The following is a 17139-nucleotide window of genomic DNA, read 5'->3' on the forward strand; positions in this document are numbered from 1 at the left end:
CATACCTACTGCAGACTATTCGAGGGTTTGTGAAATAATGGGTCCACAGCTAAGCAGCATGGAGTCCATTTTAAAGAAATAAGTAGCCGTCTTGATCTCCGTGTGTGTGTGTTCTCACGCGGCTAAGGAGGTTAGTGAGAAAGTTAAGACGAAGCAAATTTGAACATGAAGGTGTGGTCTGTCTTGATTGCTCCAATGGCCTTCCTTGGTTTGCAAATGTGGCACTGCACCCATGAAGTCATATAATGGGGAACCGGCAGGACATTGGGGAGAAGGAAGAAAACGAAAGGAAAGATAGAACAGAGAATTATTTAATTAATGAGGTATTTCATCTTAGATTTTCTGTAATGAGAGAAGCACTGTTAGTTACTTACTCTGTCTGCTTTTTGACTGTTGTTCTCTGGATGTTTATTTAAAGCAAGTAAAAATATAATAATACTAGTTGTGCTATATCCATCTGTGATAGGGTGAAATCCAAGAAATCAACGTAAACCTCTGCTTTAATGTTTGCAGTGCATCTATTGGAATGGATTTTGTTATGCATGTAGTAATAAAATGCATTGCATTTGTCATTCCAACTGCACATCACTAACATTTGTAGTAATGCTTTACTACAGATGTTTGTGATGTACCCATTTGTTGGAATAACAGATGCAGTGTATATGTCTCTTTTATATGCCATTTGATAGGGAATTCATAAAAGCAATGTTAATGTCTGTGATATGCTTTAGTGTTTGCAGTGCATCTATTGGAATGTATTTTGTAATGCATGTAGAAAATGCATTGATTACATTTGTCATTCCAACAGATTCCCATCACTAACATTTTAGTAACAGAGTGCATTACTACAGATATTTGTGATGTACCCACTTGTTGGAATGACAAATGCAGTGTATATGTCTCTGTTATATGCCATTTGATAGGGAATTCATAAAAGCAACATTAATGTTTGTGATATGCCATCTGTTGGAATGATAGAGACATAGCCACCGGACACTTGTAATTTTTTTAAGATGGGTTAAGTAAGATCACTTGATGAGCTATTTTCCAGATATTAATGGTATTCCACTTGTTAAGTTGAGAAAAAATAAAATGTAGACTTTGCCACTGAAAAAGTGGCAAATGAAAAATAAAAACCTTAATGTCTTTTGATAATATATTGCTAGCATTTCTGCCTACTAAATTCCCAAATATTACCTACCAAGGAACATTTCAATGCAAGCCAGGTTAGAGATGGCTTTGGTCCTATACAGAAGTATTGGGCAGTTGGTATGCCAGACACTTTTTACAGGCAATTATGCAGAGTTGTGACATTCTTTCTCGACATCTTGTGCATGAGAAGTGCTCTCACAGTGGTAAAAAAGGCTTAGGGAAGTGAAGCACAAAAGAAAAGTAAAGTAGACTATCTGCCTGGAGAATCTGAAAGGAATTATGTTAGCAAACCAGTCCTTTCTCTTTGAATTATCTTAATAAGTCATTAGAAAGTTAGTTGTACATTTTTTTTTCATGATGCATCATTTTAATTCATACCATGTATAAAATATTCCCTGTGTTTGTGTAGGACAGAAATAGTGAAAGCTTTAATTATTTTGTAGTTTTCTTTCTGCCATTTTGTAGCTCTATGCTAGAGAGATTCTTGGATGTGCAAAGAATACAATATTATCACACAAGAATAAATCATTGCAAACAGAGGTAGAGATATTTAGCAGATTAATATATATAAACTGAAGGCTGAAGCTTCACATATGAAAAATTAGAATCGATTTTAAATCTCAATGGGGAAGAGTGAAATGAGGTGCTACAAAGCTAAATGTGTGTGACTGCACAGTAATAAGACATTAACAAAATAAGCAGGCTGTTGTCAGTTTCTCATGTGTTGTATTACTTTATGTAGGTGAGATGAAGATGGTGTTCTAGCTCATCATAACTGAGAATTTTGTAAATGAAACACAAAGTCTTAAAAGTAAATATGAAAATTAATTGTATCCTAGCCAGACTTTACAATAATGTGGTTGTGGTTATGCATATTTGTTGCATGTGTGTGTCATTAACATCATAGCACATTTGGTGAAGCCAGTCAAAGTAGCATCCAATTTTTTAAATTAAGTAAGTTTTCTTCAATTAGAGAAGTGTCCTTGCAGAATATCAAAGTTTACTGATATTAAAATATTGACCGTTTATTAACCTCGATAAACTGCAAGGAGTGTCAAGTTTATCAATACACATTTACAGTATATGCAAGTTCTCATTGCTTGTGTTCTCATTTACGTATTACCCGCATGTTTCTGTGAAAATTACCAATTGGTGTCTATGATTACTGTTTATTTTGATAATTAACAATTGTGTGTTTATTTTTTTGTATCCCTTACTCAAGATCAAGAGCATGAAAGCTCTAGCATGGACTGTTTTTTTAAGGTGAAACTCTAATGGATGCTGAAAGGATGCTTTGTCTGGGCACATCTCCAGACTAAAATCCGTAAACAGTAATGTTTAAACACACTGCACATCCCTTCATGCCAGCAGCAGGAAATCCAGCTGCAAGTTGCTACTTGGACTTTAATATAATGCAGAGTGGGCTGAACCAGCTGGTCTTTTTATGGAAAAAAACACAAGGGAAGATAGGATGAAAATGAAAGGGAGGGCCAGTAAGGAAACCAGGCAGAGACTACACTATTAGCTCTTTAAAAGTTATAAGTAAAAAAATCCATCTTAAAGGGTGATGACCAAGTACAAAACAAGTAGCACATCAGGAGGTGGCTGTTCATTTTTCTGCTACATCTGAAAAGCAAGAATATGACACTGTGATGTGGAGGTGGAGTTTGGAACACCTTAAGTAGAACTGCCATTCTGAATTATCCATTTGAATGTTTTCTCCTAAGTACACTATTTTGTATTTAAGAATTGTTTGTTTTCCAGAGTGGACCCAGGCCCTAGATTTTAGACACCAATTTTGTTTATGTTAATATTAATAGATCTTCACTAGAAGTCTGACAGAAGCTAAATGTGGTTTCCTTTAAAAACACACATTAATCCGGGCTATGGCATGCTTTTTTATATAGTTCATGCCTTTTCTGGTTTGGTATTCCATTACTGAGTGTGGAAGAGCACCTTGTTGTTTCAGTGGAGACTGAAATACTGCAGGCTTAATAAGGGGCAGGATCCCTCTTTGCCCTCTTGCTATAAGCAGCACTTTTGGGTCTAGTCATACACTGACAGGAGTGCTAACAAAGCTGTGATCTGAAATGTGTAGTTACTCCCATACTTGCATACATAAATAAAACCCAATAGCCACATTTTAGCATAATTACTTATATATACCATAATAGTAGTGTGTAGTTCTGCATGACTGAAATGTTCTGCTCAGATACTGTTCATTTTGAGAAACCTTTTAGTAAAAGGCAGTAATACAGTAACAGTTTGTATTTAGGGTGGTCCAGATCTAATTATGCAATTTTTATTACGCTATAACTGGAGTTTATTACATAGAAAATCACCCAAAAAATCCCGGACCACCGAGAAGTGTACGAACTGACAACATGAAGAACCATCTTTGCGCCAAACTGGAATCGTCCCTGCATAAATCATTCATCCAGACAATCTGGATCTGCATAATTAGATCTGGACCACCCTGTACACGCATCAAAGCTTATAGTAATGTCCATTATACAGTATAGTATACTGTGTTTACATGTGTGCCAAGTTGTTTGCCTAGGATCAGAAGTATTGGAAAGCATAAGGAACAAATAAATAGGGGCCCTAAATGAACTTGTCCGAGCTTTTCTCTGGAAAAACAGCAGTGAAAGTGGTGACACAGGCAAAGATTTCACAAATAAAAATTTACATCTCATAAGCCAAGCTGCAATATGGACATCTAAAGTTGTGTAAACTTTTTTCTCTTTTGCATATTTAACAGATCTCTTCATTTTTATTTGCTTACTATCACGTAAAACTGCCTCTATTACAATGCCACACATAACTTTTGTTTTCATGTGTTTGTCATAGGCTGAGTGGAGAGAAAATAGATTAGAAACAAACACACAAACTCACATTTATGATGTGAAAATTCTGTGCATACAGAACTATATGAACAGAATTTCTTCACCCCAATCTTATTAGCAAATTCATTAAACAAACGAGACAAGTTTCTTCTTGTGTGTATTAGAAGTGCACTGATCATTGTTATGTGTTTTTTTTTTTTTTGTTTTGTTTTTAATACTTTAAACAGTGTAGCCAATCTGAAGCAGCCTTCAAATTTTGATTTACACCCTAATCTGCAAGTCTGTCCTGGATGATTGAAAATAGTGTTGCATGGTATACCAGTAGTGACAAAGTAGTGAACTGTCCAATTTTAAAAGTTTTTCTATACTAGCATTATGCAAAATTCATTTTGCCACAGCTTGAATTGCACTGTTCCGGCACCACACACTTTGAACTTATGAAGCTCCTCCTATTGTTGAAGCAATAATTGCCAACAAGCCTTTGATGAGCCCTGTTGGAACCAGGGAATAGTGTGGTGGTCAGGTTGCTTCTGACCCTGGGCAAGTGATGTGTGGTGAAGATGGATGGCACTATTGTGTGTGAGATGGGCAGACAAATCAGCTGGGAGCTTTTGGGTTCAGTTATTTGTTGTTTGCTTTGAAGTCTTTTTCGTACTGATACTGAGGGGTGAAAGCTGTTATTGATACGAAAGTCAAAATTTTAGTATTGTGGCAACAATAATTTAAACTGAGCCTTTTAATCCTTTAAGCTCATATGTCATATTGTTATACACAACCTTACCTAATGTCATTTGTTTGAGATATGGTTGTTAAGGAAATATCTTGGATAGCAATACAATATTGAAATATTGTAAAAGAAACGTTAGCTTGGCATGATACTCTACACATCCATGGGTTTAATTAACTTATTAACATGTGGTAGGTTGAGTCCTTTGATCACATTGCATTGCATCTGGAAAGAAAACATATACAGTAAACTTGCTGCAAAAAAGTATATGATTTGTAGTGTCCCACCTGCTGGTAAAATGGTGGTAGATGCATAAGGTGTGTTTTGATGAGCATCTCATGGGCTTGTCAAACACCTTGCTAAGTTTCACCAATCAGAGTTCTTTATTTCGCCTTATACAATTTCTTGTATTAGGAATTTGTTAGTTTTCGCATACCCCTTGGTGTCAGAGCGCAGGGTCAACCATTGTACAGTGCCCCTGGTTTACCCTAGCCTTTGCTGGTAGTCTTTATCCTGAACGTATGTATCAGAGTTGCTTACTTTTTATTAATCAGCACTGGTTTGCCATGTCATGAATATGAGAACAAAATGATTCCATTCATGGCAGCTTACAGTATCAGTGGGAGTGATAAAAATAATTTAAAAGCAGTAGTATTTATTTTGATTAGCCTTGTTTGTAAAGCTGTTTTAAATTTAAATTTTTAAATTTATAATAACAATTGTTAATAAATGTTGTTTCAGTTTATTGATGTAAACATGCTTTGTTATATTACAGTATCTTTGCATCCTGATTGCATGTATACTGTACATTTGCACGAAATTGTGCCACAATGGTGCCTGCATGGTTCTCCAATATTCATGTTACTTTTATGGTTCCTAGGCAGTGCTGATAAATGGAGTTGACTGTGTTGGAATTATATTTCATATAAATCAATGTTTCTAATGTTGTTCTTCTCTAAAACAGTGGCTGTGATTAGGATCTTGGCCGGATGGAGCTGTGAGTGACATCACCATCTGGGCATCTCAGCATAGTGTGCTGACACACTGGAGAGAAGAGGAGAGTGACTTTTTGTAGAGGAAACTGCACACAGAATGGAAGGAGAGAATGGAGGTAAACATACCAAGCTGGAGGATTGGTTGCTTAAAGATATAACTGTGTGATTGAAAGTGTCATCTGGCATTTCAGTTGCTCATTTGGATCATTAAGCTTGCAATCTGCTTTTCCTCTCCTCTACAGCCTCCTGCATTGCTGCGCAGATTCAAATGCATATCTATAGATCCTTTTGGCTCTGTTCAGCTCCTGTGTGTCAGCAGGCTATATTGGGCTGCACATCTTGTTAATTCTTCATCATGTGATGTTTTAGACCGAAGACTGACAGTAATTAATACAAATGAAAATACTTTTAATTATCATCAGCATTACTCTATGTAAAGTTGAACATTTTCACTTAAAACCAGTAAGTACTGTGGCAAAATAGAAGTATGTTTGTTAACGTTTGTAGATAATTATTGCTATTCTGAGTGCAAACAATGGCTATAGTCTTCAAGAAAATATGACACTGGCCAGCCTGCACACATGGTGGTAGTAAAAGGTTTAAATTTTACTTAATTTTCCTCTATCTGAGACAGCTATTATCACACACCGACATGTGGTATTTAGATGAAGTAAATAATTGACTGTTTGTTTAAAGCTTCATTTTACTTTCATTTAACGTGAAGAATAGAGTAATGTAGTTTTTCTTTTAACATTTTTTGCCAACTTGCATATTTGGAAACATTTACTTTCAGACAATACATTTAGGTTTGTTGAATTAAACAGAATTCCTTCACTGTAAAGTGGAGAGGCAGTAAATGTGGCCTTGCATTATATTGATATTATAAAAATAGTTTTTAGTAAATATTGTTAACTGTAATAATAAGAGAGAGTTAAAATTCTTTATTTTGTAATTTAACATGTTTATCTTAAATTCACATTGTACCATTAAAATAGTAACTTGTAATAATAAAAGAAGTAAGGAAGTGATTACAGTAGGGAATTCAGTTTCAGCACCATTCCATAGAACACACCCAATTTTTTCAACCAAGTTTTATTTTATTTTATTTTATTTTTTTTTTGTTTACCCGTTATATCTTAACTGTGGATTCTTTAAGCTATAAAAATATGAAACCACAAAGTTTAATGCTTTACCTGATGACTTCTTTCCGGTATCTGTATGCATCAGAAATAATAAAGAAGACATCTACAATAGCATTAATTAATGATAAGAGCATATATATACTGCATCATGGATAGTGCTTATTTACTGTCTTATCTTGTATGTAAAAATAGTTGATGACTTCCTTCTGATTCAACCTTAGTTAAAAGGAAGATCATGGTTTTCTTGACACAGTAAAAGTCTTAACATTTTGGGATAAGCCAGTGGAGTACATTGCATGAAAGAGAATATTGTTTCTAGGCAGGGTCATGGTTCTAAGTATCTTTCAGGATTGAGAGAGAGAGAGAATGTTTTAGTTAAATGTTCCAAACTGAATACAGAGTCAAAATGAAACCATCAGAAGTGTTACTTATATGAAGAATGTGGTATTTTAACAATACTTAACCTAAATTTTACATTTATTAAAAATGTATTAATTGGTCAGTCAAGTAACATGTAATTTTCAAAGATATTGTTACTCATATAACCAAAGAATTGTGATATATTGTTTTGCCAGAATCTTTTTTATTAATTAGGTTTTGATATTGTGCAGCATGGGGTTTATGTTGCTGCCTAACAAGTACAAATGACTAAGTTCCAATATAGACCTGGTCTCTGTGAATTTATGCGTATAGTTTTCATATTTAACTCATGTCTGCATCTTCCACTCCCGCTCTTTACAGATATACAGTGTTTTGAAAAACTATTTGCCCCCTTCCTGATTTCTTATTCTTTTGCATGTTTGTCACACAAATTGTTTCTGATCATCAAACAAATTTAACCATTAGTCAAATATAACACAAGTAAACACAAAATGCAGTTTTTAAATGATGGTTTTTATTATTTAGGGAGAAAAAAAAATCCAAACCTACATGGCCCTGTGTGAAAAAGTAATTGCCCCCTGAGCCTAATAACTGGTTGGGCCACCCTTAGCAGCAATAACTGCAATCAAGCGTTTGCGATAACTTGCAATGAGTCTTTTACAGCGCTCTGGAGGAATTTTGGCCCACTCATCTTTGCAGAATTGTTGTAATTCAGCTTTATTTGAGGGTTTTCTAGCATGAACCGCCTTTTTAAGGTCATGCCATAGCATCTCAATTGGATTCAGGTCAGGACTTTGACTAGGCCACTCCAAAGTCTTCATTTTGTTTTTCTTCAGCCATTCAGAGGTGGATTTGCTGGTGTGTTTTGGGTCATTGTCCTGTTGCAGCACCCAAGATCGCTTCAGCTTGAGTTGACGAACAGATGGCTGGACATTCTTCTTCAGGATTTTTTGGTAGACAGTAGAATTCATGGTTCCATCTATCACAGCAAGCCTTCCAGGTCCTGAAGCAGCAAAACAACCCCAGACCATCACACTACCACCACCATATTTTACTGTTTGTATGATGTTCTTTTTCTGAAATGCTGTGTTCCTTTTGCCAGATGTAACGGGACATTTGCCTTCCAAAAAGTTCAACTTTTGTCTCATCAGTCCACAAGGTATTTTCCCAAAAGTTTTGGCAATCACTGAGATGCTTCTTAGCAAAATTGAGACAAATCCCAATGTTCTTTTTGCTTAATAGTGGTTTGCATCTTGGAAATCTGCCATGCAGGCCGTTTTTGCCCAGTCTCTTTCTTATGGTTTAGTCGTGAACACTGACCTTAATTGAGGCAAGTGAGGCTTGCAGTTCTTTAGACGTTGTCCTGGGGTCTTTTGTGACCTCTCGGATGAGTCGTCTCTGCGCTCTTGGGGTAATTTTGGTCGGCCGGCCACTCCTGGGAAGGTTCACCACTGTTCCATGTTTTTGCCATTTGTGGATAATGGCTCTCACTGTGGTTCGCTGGAGTCCCAAAGCTTTAGAAATGGCATTATAACCTTTACCAGACTGATAGATCTCAATTACTTCTGTTCTCATTTGTTCCTGAATTTCTTTGGATCTTGGCATGATGTCTAGCTTTTGAGGTGCTTTTGGTCTACTTCTCTGTGTCAGGCAGCTCCTATTTAAGTGATTTCTTGATTGAAACAAGTGTGGCAGTAATCAGGCCTGGGGGTGGCTATGGAAATTGAACTCAGGTGTGATACACCACAGTTAGGTTATTTTTTAACAAGGGGGCAATTATTTTTTCACACAGGGCCATGTAGGTTTGGATTTTTTTCTCCCTAAATAATAAAAACCATCATTTAAAAACTGCATTTTGTGTTTACTTGTGTTATATTTGACTAATGGTTAAATGTGTTTGATGATCAGAAACATTTTGTGTGACAAACATGCAAAAGAATAAGAAATCAGGAAGGGGGCAAATAGTTTTTCACACCACTGTACATTACCTGTTATGTCAGTTAGCAATTTTTATTTGTAATGTTATGAGTGAGCATTGGTGCATACATAAGTTTGCAATGTGATAAACTGCACTTTCATCCAGATTTGGTCTCCACCATCCTTCCACTACTCCAGGATAGAATCTAGCTCCTAACATCTTGCCTTTTGAGTTTGAAGGTTAGAAATTTGGTCCTTTAAGCATGTCAGTTCAGTTAATTTCTGATGCTACCTGTTGACAATATTTTTATTTATTTATTTAAACTTGTGGCTGCACTCAAATATACCTGATGACATAGTAATTTTTCTCCATGAAGCTCAGATGTATTTTCTTGTTTTGTATGCAAGATTGAGGTACTTAATTTTTTTGTTTATTTATTTGAAACAAACTCTTTCTGTGTAGTCTTTACTCTGCTTTGTTGACCACAGCACTGCCTGCCATTGCATTATAGTTTTTTTCCCCCCTTTTCCCTCTCTGTTAAAATTGGATGCCTCGACATTGCAATGTTACACTGTATGTGTGTGGAATGTTACTAGGTTTGCATCATTACTCTAGTTGGTTTCTGTTTTGGCAGGATCAGCCGTAGGGTTCTCATTTATAAAACTGTGGATTCGAGCGAAACTATGCGTATACCAAAATACAGGAAATGAGTAAGCCAAAAAGAAAAAATCTGATTTATAAAACCTGGTATATACACATTGCACACAATTTACCCTTCATAAATGACAATCATCTTGTAACTGCAGGTACATGAATGCTCATCAAACCCCACTATAAAACTAGCATATATGTTCCATGCAAATCATCCTCATTCATATACAATCATGATACTGCAGACCTTCATTGGCTGATAGAGCAGCCTCCAACCTGACGCATTCAGCACCATTAACAAATTGTAAATTATTTAATAATTAATAATAATATTGGTCTATGATGGGCTGGCACCCTGCCCGGGGTTTATTTCCTGCCTTGCGCTCAGTGTTGGCTGGGATTGGCTCCAGCAGACCCCCGTGACCCTGTAGTTGGGATGTAGCGGGTTGGATAAAGGATGGATGGATATTGGTGTCACAGATGAATGGAATATCACTACATAAAGTTAACAATAGCAACATCATTCTCGCTAGGTGCTAGCGTTGGATCACTACTAATATTTTGACTTTTGTATTGATACCAGCTTTCAGACCTCAGTACCAATACTAAAACAGTTTGGCAGCAAAAAGCACATAACTCCAAACCAACAAACCCCAATGGCCCCCACCCAATTTCCATTCCCCCCATTTTACCCTAGCTTCCCTGGTATATAGGGTGGTCCAGATCTAATTATGCAATTTTTAATGCAATGCAGGAAAACAATACAAGACAAAAGAATTGTTTGAAATATCTTGTAATAAACAAAAATGGACTTACATTGAATTAATTCACTGATTTTCCATGTAATGTTCCACTTGTCCTCCATTAAGTTGGATACAAGCTCGAAGTAATAAACTTAATAAGTTATAGCATAATGAAAATTGCGTAATTAGATCTGGACCACCCTGTATTGTGCCAGTGGTTTGGGGATTGAGGGGAAAAATTATGATTTTTCTGGTACCGAAGATGCTACTATCGATTTATAGTTTGGGTTTATGATACCACATACCTTGTCAGTTTGTTTATGGCATCAGATATTCCTAACATGTCAGCCTGTTCCACATGGCAGGTACATATTGCCAGAAAACCAGCAGTTTCTAAAACTTGAATATTAAACTGGTATAACCCGATTTCGGCCAGTCTGTCATTTTAATGCTGGATCCAAACAGCACATACATAGTTCCAAGAGAATGGGGAACCTAAATTGGCTCATAAGATAGTCATCATCATTGACCAAAAAACCATGTTCATCCCTTAAAGCTTGTTCTTTCATATATAACAATTTGTGCGCCCTTAAAATAGTGCAAGACAAGCCATTATGTGTCAAACCGTTAGGCTAAGAATAGGCCATATGGCGTGATATTTATAGGTTTCTGTACGCAGGGAGCAAATCACACCTGTGTTTTTACTTAATGCAATTACTGACAACATGGGATTGCATTGCTTTCTAATTCTGAGAAGTGACAACAGGTAGATTAACTTTAGCTCCCTTTTCATCAGTTTATTTAAGCATATACATCATATTCATCACTTTTGAGGTTTAATGTCCATCATGTCAAAGCACATTATAATAATGGTTTCTTGATATGAATTATTATAAACATTAGTTGTCATATAGCTTCAATTTGATCGAATTTACCTACTTTATCAAAGATGTCATCATTTCCTGCTTTCTCGAAAATGCGGTGTATGGATGGGTTAGTGTTGTCGAAAATATACAGTTCTCCCATTAAATTTTGCATGGAAAGTTACATACACACAAAATGTTTTATAAATCTGTGGTAAAGTGAGGTCCATAGTTGGCTGGCAAGTTTTAAATAGATAAATATCAGCAACACTTGCGTCTTTGGGAAGGGTGTGGTAGCGTGGTCTGAGCGGCTTTAGCACAATATACCTGAGCGGACAGCCCTGCACTTCATGTACACATGGAGGATTGCCCTTATCCCTCATTAGCGCTGAAGCCACAGTTGCACCTAACTCCACTTTAAAAAGAGAAGTGCAAGTGTTAGGGAGAAAAAGGAAAACAAGGGATATTGGAAAAAGGAGATTAGAGTAGAAAGCAAAGCAGCTACAAGGTCCAGAAAGATATTTTGAAGTGGTGGTTTTTAATGGACTGCACTAGGGCACAAGTCCTAAGGGACAGTTTCATACATTGTTGGTTTTATCCTTAGTTTTAAAAGAACATTTATTTGATTGATTTTTATAGATTATTTATTTATTGTAAGATTTTGCACTGCACTTTTGAACACTTTTTTTTTTAATATAATAATAAAAGCACTTGTCACTTTTATATACCTACCCCTTGCTTCATGGTGTTCTGGGTCATACCTTGGATACATTACAGGTGGTGTTGGGTTCAAGAGGCTCCTGGTGAGATCCAGTTGCTGGAGACACATTCGGTGGCAGACGTGGGATGAACAGAAGTGTGGTGAGGACTTAAGACAGGAGAAGGAAATAACAAGCAGGATAGGTGCCTGAATAACTTTTTAGAGAACCCATGGGACCAGAAGTGGACTTTTAGGAACTTTAAACTTTTTATTAAAAGTACATGTGATTCAAGAGAGGAAATTTGACTGCAGGCCATTAATGATGTGCAAGATATTAGGCCATCCATCAGAATGGGATATTTGCTTGAGACTTTTAAACATATTGCACATGGTACATAATGCTGAGCATTTTGTTGTTTTGTCCTGTACAAGGGGTGGAATTTGTATTTTGTAATTCTTTTCTGTATATATTGAGCAGGAATTATATTTATGTTGTATTATAGCTTGATTCTTCTTGACTTTTTTGCTTGAGGCATAAATCTATTGTGAGGCCCCATATTGTTGGTACATAAGGGCATCTGAAGCTTGTTTATTTTGATACTACACTATAAGGAAGACTTGTCTGATGTATATCATAGGAATTGTTAAAAATGTAGTGGAGGGCCCCATTCAGCCAGAGCATGACTGACCTGACTTTCAGATGGTCTATTTAGGATATGTTTGCTAAAATACTTATTGTATCTTGTACCTTTCAGTAATTTATTTTATATTAATTTGAAGTGTGAGAGTTACAGGAGTTACAGTTACTCCTTTGCACTTTAAATGTTTGTAGTGTGTGACAACTTTAGTTAAGAGATAATACTTTGCACTACACTGTTAGACTACTGGTCTCATAGTTTTAAAATTCTATGTCTGGAAAAAGTGTTTTCTAACCTTGGTGTGAAATCAAGAGTTCCATCTGTGTGTGTCAGATAACTGACTTACTGCAGTGCAACAGCTGAAAACACTTATTTGTGTTCACTATATAACACTTAAACACAGTTTCTGTTTTATATGACTATACCCCTATCATGCTTTACTAAATCAGATCAGTGCATCATGTTTTGTCTTTTATAATTATGTCATGTTTGGAGCATTGTGGTTTAGGAATTTACAGAAAGTTATTGCAGCAGCTCAAGATATATATTTGGTATATATATTTTGGTATGGCTGTTTACTAGTTATACATTAACACACTTAAAAGAGAAAGAATGTCTCATAATGAAAACTTTTTTTTGTAAAAATAAACATTTGGCTATTCTTTTATGCATGAGGATTGTTACTAAAAAGAACACCATCATATTTCAAAAGAGCAATCTGTTATAAGATGAACACATGAAACAGTTGAGGCAAATGCCATATAACATGTAGAAGTATAATATTCAGCCATTAGTCTGGGTGCCATGTTTCATTGTAGGTGTACCTTATCACCCATTGGTCCATGTTTTTCCTTAGGTATTATTTACTGAGTAATTTGGTTGAATTTTGACAAAATCCAAAGTATTTTGAAATATGAAGAAAGGAAACAAGTTGACATAGCGAAAGTATAATTTTTCTTTTTTTTTTTTAATTTTACAAATAGAGTGCAAGTATAGCATATAAGTGTCGATGGTTAGTGCCGTTTTTGCTGTTTGCCTCCTCCTGAGCTTCAGGTTTTGTTTCCAGTGAGGTTACTGAGTATCTGTGTGTTTTTTCATTAGCCTGTGTTGCACCTAAAGGTTCCCAAATCTGAATTGATCTAGCAGTTAGTGAAGTGGATGTGTGTGAATGGGCGTGTGTGTGTGTATGTATGAGTAGCTTTGAGATAGATTGTGTGGTTCTGACCTGCTTATTCCTAATTGAAAGAGAATTCATAAAATGTATTCATATTAGATGTAGAGAGTAAGTAATTTACAAGTAGCCTTCCATCAAAATAGCTTTGAGAACTGTGGTAATCATTTTCACAAGAGGACCATTTCAACACTGTTAATTGCAAAGCTTAATTTCACTCATAACAGGTAAATTTAGTATCCTGTCTTAACCCAAAAATCACTTTGTTGTGATGTAGTGGAAAGTAAAGAGCTTTGAGAAAACCCGGATGAAAATGGAGTGGATGTGCAAACTGTATACAAATGGTGCCATATAAAATGTAATAACTGATGAATGCTTCAGTCAGTGCAGTTGTATACAGAAGAACACTGTAGAAAGTACTGCGATACTATTTTATTATCCTCTCTTCAGGGGTCATGGATTCACACTTTGGGAAACTGTAACAAATTCTTTCACATTGATTAAAGTCAAGCAGCTGTCAGCATCTGTAGGCCGTCAGTGCAAGAAAGCAGTGCAGTACAGACAGATCTTTATTATTCCCCTTCCCCCATGTAACTAACTTTGTCCAGTTGTTTGAAACCTTGGCTTAGCTGAATTAGTTTTTTCTCCTGCTGCCCTAAGCAATTGGCTTGTCAAAATAGAGAGAAGAAATCAAAGTAAAACCCATCACCTTGAGAAAAAGAAAATCTTTGCCAAAACAGACAAAATAATTCAGCAGTATGCCCTACTAAACAATAATAGTACTCTTTTGTAACAAAGATACTCGCAGTCTATTTTATTTTATTCTTTATGTTTAAGATGCACTACAACTGTTCCTACATGATTTTAAACGTTTGTTTGCCTCGATGATCAAGTAGTTTAATAATAAAATAACAAACAAACCAAAAGGCCCCTGGTCCTTTAGCTGCATAATGTGTAGGCTAAAGAAACAGCACGCTGGTCTGGTCACATGAACATGTGATTTCAGTTTGGTGGCTGTGAAGGCTGAGGCTTTTCCTCCCTGGCTAGTGTTTTTTTTTTTTTTTTTTACTCTCCTCCCTTCTCTTCATGACGGCTGAGAGCAGATGCATTTCCCGACCGTTTAGGCGCAGTTTCCCACATCTGTGGGCCCCTGTGAGTGCGTGCATGGTGGAGACTCTGCTCAGCTCTGATATCAGCAAGGTCACAATCTCAAGGAGGAGGAGTAGGAGGCAAAGGGAGCAGCTAAAGACTGGCACAATGCAAGCTTTTTGTGTATTTTTCATAGTGTCCCCACATCATCATTTACCAAGTCTGTCATAAATGTGTTAGCTCTATGTAAGCTTTTGACAGACTAATTTTAATATGCTATTCCTTGACAGTTTTTAATTCTGTTGTATGGTTGCTTTTATTTTATCTTGAACACAGAGTTGATGCATTATAACTTTTATTTTGCAATTTTTACATTTTTTTGGAAATCTTTGGAAGTCTTATTTAGGGAAGTTTTTATTCCACGTTTGCTCTGAATAGGAGTTTCTTTTTTGCTTTTATTTAAACTTCTTGCTAAATTAGTTAATTGCTGAAATTCAACAATTTAAAGGGTGCACTATATGCAATTTACTATAGCCCTGCCTACAGACATTCTTTTTAGTTGCTTAGGACAGATTCAACAAGAGACAGACAACACTAACTTGATATGATATTTATGCTTGTTGAGAACTTGTCATGTATGGCTGAATGTCTTATATGGAAATGTATTGGACTGATCTCAAATTAATAAACAAGAAACATTTTGAAATAGAATGTTTCTTATGCAAAGTTTGGCCCATTATCTAGGCTAGTGAATTGAAATCTACATAGTTTTGTGTTCACAGTCTGCTTCTGGTACAGCATTTCTCACCACATCCATAATGGTTAACACAGTACAACACCCTAGTACTTCTGATACAACATAACCTTTAGCAGATTACTCATCCTTTACATACTAGAGTAACGAGAAACTAATATTGTCAATCCAAGTCATTGTCAAAGCAAGCCAGACCATATTTCAACAAGATTTAGTTATAGATGGAGTGTCAGTCTATCACAGGGCCCACTTACACCCACATCAGCCCTGTGTTTATTTGGAATTTCCAGTTTACACAGACATATATTTAGATTTGAAACTTTTTAATATACGCTAATCTTGCAAATCAAATTGAATAAAAGCATATATATTTCAATGAATAATAATAAACTTGCAGACAGCTTTCATAAATGTATAGACATATTAGGCAAGGACTTTAAGTAGTTTTTAAAGTGAAAGTTAATTTGGATCATAGAATGCAAGTTAGCATTTTCTACTTGAAACAGGTTGACATGTCAAGTGAAATGGCAAAGGTGTCTACAGTTTAAAGACACCTTTGAAACTATACTACTTGGCAAGTCTTAAAATATAAAAAAAACAATTTTCACTGCAGGTCACATTGTATTTATTACCCCACCTTAAGTAATGTCAATATGCAAGATGGAGATGGAGTCCTTGTACAATTTTAGGTCTAAATGACTTATACTGTATGTAGAAATACTAGAAACAAGAAGTCAAAAGTGGATTTGTTTTTCCCACAAGCACTATATAATTTGAAACAAAAATACAGATATTCACACTAGCTTCTGCCTCATTGCCATCTAGAATTTTAAGTTTAAAACTATTTTGTTTTTATCTAAAATGATGCTGTACAATATTCAAATTCTTTCTGGCAGTTAGTAAAAATAAAAAGGATGACAAAAATAAAATAATCATGTAAAAAGTGTTTGGCTGTTAAATAGGAAGTGTATGATTGCTTTTTATTGCATGTGGAAGCAGAGTTTGCTTAGACTAGGGGTACATTCATTATGGTTTCACTTACAGAGTCAAACACATTCTAGGAGTTGTCTTTATTTTCTTCTACTTTACTGTTCCTGGTTTGAGAAGCTAATAGCTTTCTGCTGCCTGTGGGTAAAATTATGATTACGACCTTTGGGACTGTTCTTCTCCTCCTCTGATATATCTGTAGGAACCACCCACTGTGTTGTGTAGTAAGAAAGGGCAATACTGAAAATGGCTACTTTTAGATTTCCAGCCCATCCAAAATGTGTGTGTGTGTGTGTGTGTGTGTGTGTATGTATATGTATTAGATAGAAAGTTGGTCTTGAGTTTTTTTTTTGTGTAAAATTTTCAAGTACTCTGAATGCAG

The 17139-nt window shown here is 35.7% G+C and overlaps 1 protein-coding gene across 7 annotated transcripts in view; it reads left to right on the plus strand.

The window, feature by feature from the left end:
- Positions 1 to 17139, plus strand: part of rreb1a (ras responsive element binding protein 1a) — a 134006-nt gene that overhangs the window by 48226 nt on the left and 68641 nt on the right. For 2 of the 7 annotated variants that reach the window (XM_039753366.1, XM_039753367.1), the window contains exon 2: positions 5690 to 5836. The exons of 4 other annotated variants lie outside the window; for them this stretch is intronic. In XM_039753366.1, coding sequence (XP_039609300.1) covers positions 5818 to 5836 — 19 coding nt within the window. In that variant the 5' untranslated portion in view covers positions 5690 to 5817. Of the gene's footprint in view, positions 1 to 5689; positions 5837 to 6104; positions 6183 to 17139 lie in introns of those variants that run through there. One more of the 7 variants, XM_039753368.1, reaches the window with a different exon arrangement.

Source organism: Polypterus senegalus, chromosome 5 (genome assembly GCF_016835505.1).
Source record: "Polypterus senegalus isolate Bchr_013 chromosome 5, ASM1683550v1, whole genome shotgun sequence".
Classification (NCBI taxonomy): domain Eukaryota; kingdom Metazoa; phylum Chordata; class Cladistia; order Polypteriformes; family Polypteridae; genus Polypterus; species Polypterus senegalus.